Here is an 8,608-nt window from a genome sequence, read left to right on the forward strand (position 1 = left end):
CATTAACTAGATGGCTTTTCAAAAGTGCCAGAGACTCAAATGGCTCATCTGGCAATCTTTAATATGATTTTGCTGGAAACTGTAGTGTCAAGTAACCATCAAGTTTACCTTTACATTTTTATCCCCAGCCTCATCTCAGTGCACCCATCCAAATTTCTACTTTATGGTTTTGAAAATTTAGACTAAAGAGTCTATACAAGACTGCAAATACTTCATTGCAGTATTTATTGATTGGTTTTCACTGGACTACACACAAAAGTACACTGACACAAGTAGGTTGCAGTGCTCAGATTTTATTAACATGAAATGAAAGATGAACCCACAACCACATAGCATTTCCTTTGGAACTGTACTCCAGAGCTGAGCAATCAACAGTCTAAAACAAAAAAGTCAATGCCAAACATTTTCTGGCACAAAACTGGCAAACGAAAGTTAACATGTTAAACTGATCAAAAATACACAAGCTTTCACAAACTAAAGATTTCAAAAATATCAAAGATTTTAAACATGAGGTAGAAGCGGTACGGTTTGTATGCTGGAATCAACCAACTGAAACAAGCAACACGTGAAAAACATTACATTATAATGTTGGAATAACTTTTTTCCTTTGAAGGGTAGCCCTTCAACTGATTTCAGAAGACACTTCACTCAAGGTGAAGTTGAAGCTCTGTTGATATTGCACAATGGAAAGAACTTGCATAAAGCACATCTACTGACAAGCAACATTTGCCTTATTTTGGTCTACAAACCCAATTAGGAGCTTTACTACAAAGTGAGAAAGTCTCAGTATCGAGATGTGAACAGCTATTTAAATAAAAGACCACATATACAAGTATTTCAGGCAATTGCAGAGGAAAAAGTGGATGATTTTTTTGAATCGGAGTTAAATCAATTAAAGAATCTGATGCTCGATAGTGGTTGGGGTTGGTAAGGGGATAGTGGGCAAGGAGGTAAACAATCTACCTCTAATTAGGCATGTTAAATCCAATTTTTTTCTCATACTTAGTGAGATACATAATGTGTAGGCAGATTGGCAGGTCCAACATAATTTAATGGAGCTGGAGGTGCTGGGCTCTGCAGCCTTGGTGAACTATTACACATCTGATTTGTTGGGTACCAGGCACCAACATAATGAAGTGCGGATGCTGCAGGGATACAGGGATCATAAGCAGGTGCTGGAATGTACTGATCAGTCAGCACTGGATAGTACATTGTTGAATGAGGAACAGTTTGAGGCTCCACAGTAGGATAAGATCCTGCAGAGGAAAGTAGAGCCCATCAGTACCAAAAACATACATCTATTCCACCCAAAAACTGTAAGACATTGTTACTTAAATTTACAGAGACCAGACTATTATAGACAGTATCTCAACATGAAAGTGACTTTCTGTCCAATCCTAGAAAAATGTTCATTCTCCAAAAGAGAGAAATTCTTGAGACAAGGGAGAAAGGACAGGGAGAAGTGAGGATGCTCCAATAAATTTAACAAAATGAAAAATGTAAGTGAGCTAAAATACCACCTAACTTTTCAAAAGCTTTAAGAATCCTGCAATTATATCTAATGCTGCCTAAACATCAGTCACATGACTTGCTCAACTTTTTTTTTAAAATCTTCACAAGATATGGTATTGTTGTTAGCAAAACAAACATCTGTTGCTCACTCCCAAACTACCCTGAAGTGATGAGCCACCTTCTTGAACATGTGGGTCAACACTCAGAACATCTTCCAAACTAACATCTAGAAGGATAGAGCAAATGCATGGTAACACTATCCCCTTAAGTTCTCCTTCAAGTCACACACCATACTAACTTGGAGCTAATGGTCTTTTCTTCAATGTTGCTTGAAAGAAATCATCAAACTCCCTTTCTAACAGCATGGAAGGTGTTACATACACCAAGGACTACAGTCATTTCAAGGCACAGCTCACTGAGGTCAACTAGTGATAGACAAAATGTTGCCAAGCAGTGACCAACCCACGAGTAAATAGAACATAAATTGGTAGAACTGCAGCATTTTTAGAGCAAACGAATATTGTATTTTCAAGTTAAGATGGAATGTGACTTGATGGGAAACCAGTCAGCCATGTCCCTACACATCTTTTGCCCTTGTCAAATATGGTAGGTCACAAGGATGCCCTGTTGAGCTGCAGCAGCACACCTCATCGTACAAGCTGAACTATAGCTCACCCATGGAGGAGTGGGTGAACGCTTGAAGTGGTGAGTGATAGGCCAATCTAGAAAGTGCTTTCTTCGGAATGGCACTGAGGTTCAAGCATTGCTGGAGCTGCACATTTTCAGGCAAATGGAGAGCATGTTCATCACAAATGTCACAACATTATAGGTGGTGGTTGTGCTGGACATCTTAAAACACACAAAGGTGGATAAACCCCTGGGACTTGATCAGATGTACTTGAGAACTGTGGGAAGCTATGGAAGTGATTGCTGGGCCCTTGCTGAGATATTTGTATCAATAACCATAGATGAGGTGCCAGAAGACTGGAGGTTGGCAAATGTGATGCCACTACTTAAGAAAGGTGGCAAGGAAAAACCAATGAACTATAGACCAGTGAGCCTAACATCAGTGGGCAAGTTTTTGGAAGGAATCCAAAAGGGACATGATTAACATATTTGGAAAGGCAAGGACTGATTAGGGATAGTCAATATGGTTTAGTGAGACATTATTTCCTATGCACAAACTTGGCATTTTTTGAAGTAACGAAGAGGATTGAAGAAGTCAGAGTGGCGGACAGGATATATATGGACTTCAGTAAGAGTTCAACAAGGCTCATCATAAGATTAGATTTCACTGAAGAGGGAGAGCTAGCCATTTGGATACAGAACTGGCTTAAAAGTAGAATATGGAAGATAGAGGACAGTAGTGGAGGGCTGCCTTTCGGACTGGAGGCCTGTGACCAGTGCGTAACAAGGACTGGTGCTGGGTCCACTGCTTTTCGTATAATGATTTGAATGTGGATTTAGGAGGTATGGTAAGTTTGCAGATGACACCAAAATTGAGGTGTAGTGAACAGTAAAGGTTACCTTAGAGAATAACAGGACTTTGATCAGATGGGTCAATGGGTTGAGGAATGGTAGGTGAAATTTAATTCGGATAAATGTGAGGTGCTACATTTTGGAAAGGCAAATCGGGGTGGACTTGTACATTTAATGGCAAGGTCCTGGGAGTTTTGGTGAACAAAAGAAACCTTGGAGTGCAGGTTCATAGCTCCTTGAAATTGGAATCACAAATAGCTAGGATAGTGAAGGTGGTCTTTGGTATGTTTGCCTTTATTGGTCAGTGCATTGAATATAGGAGTTGGGAGGCCATGTTGTGGTTGTACAGCGTATTGGTAAGGCCACTTTTGGCATTCAGTGTGCAATTCTGGTCTCTCTCCTGTAGGGAGGATGTTATGAAACTTGAAAGGGTTCAGAAAAAATTTACAAACATATTACCAGGTTTGGAGAGCTTGTGCTATAGAGAGGCTAAATAGACTGGGGCTTTTTTCCCTGGATCATTGGAGGCCAAGGGGTAACCTTTTCAAGGTTAATAAAATCATGAGGGACAGGAATAGGGGGAATAGACAAGGTCTTTTTTGCAGGGTAGTGGAGTCCAAAACTAGAGGGTATAGGTTTAAGATGGGGGGGGGGGGGGGGGGGAATTTGAAAAGGGATCTAAGGGGCAACTTTTTCATGCAGAGTACATGGTATGAGCTGCCAGTGGAGGAGGCTGCTACAATTACAACATTTAAAAAGACATCTGGATGGGTATATGAATAGGAAGGGTTGAGGGGATATAGGTCAAATGCTGGCAAATGGGACTAATTTATTTAGGATATCCAGTCGACATGGATGAGTTAGACCTAAAGGTCTGTTTCCAAGCTGTATAGCTCTATCAGTCAGACATCTCGCCATTGTTGACTGTAGAAAGGCTTGAGTCGGGCAAAGCCTATCTTCTGATCACCTTTTATAGCTATAGCATTTATGGTGAGTATCCAGTAAAATTTCTTATTCAGGGTGAACTCCATGTGTAAAAAGAGTTTGGGAATTCATTGTTGGCATTTCTGTCGAATTTTAAAGGGAGATATTAAAAGATGGTCTCACTGGGGAGGGCCTTCTCCTCGCATATTGTGCGGCATGCATGTTAATTGCCACACATCAGCCCAGGATAATGTTGACCAGGTCTCGCTGTACCAGACCATGGATTTCTCCACTAAAAGAAACTGAATGGAGCTGAATGAATATTCCCACGTCGTACGATGGAAAAAAGGTCATTAATGAATCTAACACCGTAAGAATTGTTTCAGCAATACCCTGAGACAGAGGTAACTATTCTCCAACAACAGTATGACTCTAGGCAGTGGGTTTTTCTCAATTTCCAACTTGAATTTTCTAGAGATTCACGAGGTATACTTCCTTGATGTCCAAAGCAGTCTCTCCCCACTCTGGGAATTAATAACTGTCAAGAGGCCTAGTGCAGATTGGAAACAGTCAGTTCCTTTTAAAAAATTTAACTTCATTCTTTTAAACCGAAACAAATTGTGAAAACATTTTTCAAATGAGGGGCACTGCTGCATTTCAAAGTGTTTTTCAAGATACCTAATAGCCTGTTGATGAGCATCTACTAAAACTCATGCTACTTCCTTTCAGATTGCATTTTGCTTTTATCTAATACCTGTTCAATCTTGGTCCAGATTGCTTTAGTTGTGATTCTGAACAGTTACTGTTTCAATATTCCTTGCACAAGGCACAACCATACGTAGTTAACCAAAAGATTGAAACAAGCAACCTTCAGGATCAACCACTGCACCCCATCCACTCGTGATAGATTCTAAACCTCAAGCACTTAACTTTTCTGAAGGATGTGACACAGGAGTTCGCTAAGTGCTGAAATTGCCTAAGCCTCCAACACTACACAGAATGCCTGCTCAGAAATGCAATCTTGAAATTTTGTCTGGTGATGATCTTGGGTTTGAGCGAGCGAGGTGCAGAATTTAAGTTCCTCAAAACAGAGGTCTCAAATTTACAATTAAACCGCTAGTTCAACTTAAATATTGACACTAAGTTTTAATGTCAACAGTTCATGCTGGTTTGTTTGTTGTTGGTTTTGAAAATATATTCAGATTGTCTAGGTGCAGAACAGAATCCCTTACCGTGTTAAACACATTTGGTAGGTTAAATAGTGCAGAGTCAGTGGGAAGTGCTGAGAGGACAGCCAGAAACTGGCGGTGAATTTAGCATTGTTCTTTTATCAATCTGGTTAGACTGTTTTCATCATTAAGTCTCTTCTCTATGAAGTCACGTGACGTTCAGGCAGTGTCAACCATGTTCCACACTATTACTAAATTTGATTCTTCAAAAGTAATTATGTTTAGCACCCTTCAAAAGCAATTTACTTAATCGCGTTATTTTTGTATTGCAGAAACAGCTATGTAGAGCTATTTTTAAGATTCAAAATATGTATAAGATGCCAAGCAGCATTACTGAAAGTAACAAGAGCTTCTATAAAATAGTACATATGAACTGATAGTGAGCAGCTCACTGCCAATTAAGGGTAATAAATGCTGGCCCAAGCAGCAAAGCCCACATCCCCCAAATAAGTGATGGAAAATATTCTTCATGTGGGTAAAACTCAGAACACAAGAAGAAAATTTACAGCCCAGGAATAGGCCCTTTGGTCCTCAAAGCCTGAGCAGATCCAAATCCACTGTCTAAACCGGTCACCAAATTCCTAAGCATCTGTATCCCTGTGCTCCCCACCTACTCACACATCTGTCCAGATGCACCTTAAATGAATCTACCATGCCTGCCTTTACCACCTCTGCTGGCAACACGTTCCATGCACCTACCACCCTCTAAAGTACTTTCCACGTGTATCCCCCTTAAACTTTTCACATCTCACTTTGAGCATGTGACCTCTCGTTATTGAATCCCTCACCCTGGGAAAAAGCTTCTCTATCCACCCTGCCCCATACCCTCCACGATTTTGCAGACTTCAATCAGCTCCCCCCTCAATCTCCTTTTTTCTAACAAAGTCAATCCTAATCCCTTCATAGCTAGCACCTTCCATACCAGACAACATCCTCATAAACCTTCTCTGCACTCTCTCCAAAGCCTCCACATCCTTTTGGTAATGTGGTGACCAGAACTGTACACAATATTCCAAATGCAGCCGAACAAAAGTCTTGTACAATTTTAACATAACCTGCCAGCTCTTATACTCAATACCCCACCCAATGAAGGCAAGCATACCATATGCCTTCTTGACCACTCTATCCACCTATGCAGCAACCTTCAGGGTACAATGGACCTGAACTCCCAGATATCTCTGCTCATCAACTTTGCCCAAGGCTCTTCCGCTTACAGTATTGTTCGCTCTAGAGTTAGACTTCCTAAAATGCATCACCTCACATTTGCAGGATTGAACTCCATCTGCCACTTTTCTGCCCAACTCTCCAGTCTATCTATACTGTCCTGTATTCTTTGACAGTCCCATATGCTTTCTGCTACTCAAATCTCCGTGTCATCTGCAAACTGACTGATCAGACCAACAGTACCCTCGTCCAAATCATTTATGTATATCACGATCAACAGTGACCCCAACACTAATCACCTTTCTCCATTTCAAGAAACTCCCTTCAACTACTATTGTCTCCTGTTGCTCAAACAGTTCTTTATCCACCTAGCTCAAATACCCTGCACACCACGTGACTTCACTTGCTCCATTAGTTTACCATGGGGAACCTTATCAAACACCTTACTGAAGTCTACGCATATGACATCTACAGCCCTTCCTTCAATCAATGTGGTCACTTCCTTAAATAACTAAGCTGGTAAAAGACTGCCTCCCCTGCACAAAATCATGTTGCCTATCACTGATAAACCCATTCTTTTCCAAATATAAATTGATTTGATCCCCCAGTACCTTCTCCTGCAACTTTTCCACCACTGATGTCAGGCTCACTGGTCTGTAGTTATCTGGAATATCCCTACTACCCTTCTTGTACAGGGGGACAATATTAACAACCCTCCAGTCCTCTGACATTTCACTTGTGCTACAAAGATACCTGTCAGGGCCCCAACTATTTCCTCTCTCACTTCCCTCAGCAACCTGGGACCGATCCCATCCAGTCCTGGGGATTTCTCCACCTTAATATCCTTTAGCTTACCCAACATATCTTCCCTCCTTATGTCAAAGTGATCCAGAGTAAACAAACTTCTATCTCTAATCTCAACATTCATTATGTCCCTCTCAGTGAACACTGATGCAAAGTAATCAGAGAATCTCAGGCATTTTCTCAGGTTCAACACAACCTTCCTTATTCTTTAGTGGACAACCCTTTCTCTAGTTCTCTTTCTTCTTATATATGAATAAAAGGCTTGGGATTCTCCTTAATTATGTTCGCTAAAGTTATTTCATGACCCCTTTTAGCCCACTTAATTTCTCATTTAAGATTGGTCCTACTTTATATTCTCGAAGGCTCATTTTGTTCTTAGTTGCCTGGACCTTATGTACACTTCACTTTTCCTCTTGGCTAGGTGCGCGATTTCTCCTGTCATCCACAGTTCACAAATCTTGCCTCTCCTATCCCTTGTTTTCAAAGGGATATGCCTATCCTGCACTTTGAAAGCCCCCACATATCAAATGTGGACTTGCCTTCAAATAGCTGCTCCCAATCCACATATCAAAATATAGCAGAAGCTGGGAAATAAGTGGCCTTGGCCCAGTTTAGCACTCTTCCCTTCGGACCACTCCTCATCTTTGTCTATGAGTATTCTAAAACTTAGAATTGTGGTCACTATTCCCAAAGAAATCCCCCACTGCAACTTCTACCACCTAGCCTGGCTCATTACAACACCAGAGTTTAGATCAGCAGTGCTGGAAAAGCACAGGTCAGGCAGCATCCAAGGAGCAGGAAAATCAACGTTTCGGGCAAAAGCCCTTCATCAGGAATAGAGGCAGGAAGCTCTCATTGCCAGCATTTGCAGTCCTCACTTTTGCCTCATTACAACACCAGGTCCAATATAGCCCCTTCCCTAGTCAGAATATCGACATACTGCTCTAGAAAACTTTCCTGGATGCTACTTACAAATTCTGCCTCATCCAGACCGATATTAAGTGTATCCCAGTCAATGTTGGGAAAATTAAAATCTCCCATCACCACCACCCTAGTCAGAATATCGACATACTGCTCTAGAAAACTTTCCTGGATGCTACTTACAAATTCTGCCTCATCCAGACCGATATTAAGTGTATCCCAGTCAATGTTGGGAAAATTAAAATCTCCCATCACCACCACTCTGTTGCCTCTACATCATTCCATAATCTGTTTATCTATTTAATCTTCTACCTCACGCTCACTGTAATACAGCCCCAATGTAACTGTACCCTTATTTCTCAGCTCTACACATAATGCCTCACTGCTCAGCCCTCCATAGTGCCCTCCTTTAGCACAGCCATGATATCATAACTGATGGAAATGTGTTGCTGGAAAAGCGCAGCAGGTCAGGCAGCATCTAGGGAACAGGAGAATCGACGTTTCGGGCATTAGCCCTTCTTCAGGAATGAGGAAAGTTGGTCCAGCAGGCTAAGATAAAAGATAGAGAGGAGGGA

At 41.3% G+C, this 8,608-nt stretch overlaps 1 protein-coding gene across 1 annotated transcript in view; it reads right to left on the minus strand.

Moving 5' to 3' along the window:
* Positions 1–277: 277 nt before the first annotated feature.
* The window catches only part of alg13 (ALG13 UDP-N-acetylglucosaminyltransferase subunit), an 80,952-nt gene continuing 72,621 nt past the window's right edge, over positions 278–8,608 (minus strand). Inside the window, exon 28 of the mRNA XM_043705310.1 lies at positions 278–1,256. Within this exon, the coding sequence (XP_043561245.1) occupies positions 1,003–1,256 (254 nt within the window). The 3' untranslated portion in view covers positions 278–1,002. The remainder of the gene's footprint in view (positions 1,257–8,608) is intronic.

The sequence above is a fragment of the Chiloscyllium plagiosum genome, chromosome 15 (assembly GCF_004010195.1).
Source record: "Chiloscyllium plagiosum isolate BGI_BamShark_2017 chromosome 15, ASM401019v2, whole genome shotgun sequence".
Taxonomy (NCBI): Eukaryota; Metazoa; Chordata; class Chondrichthyes; order Orectolobiformes; family Hemiscylliidae; genus Chiloscyllium; species Chiloscyllium plagiosum.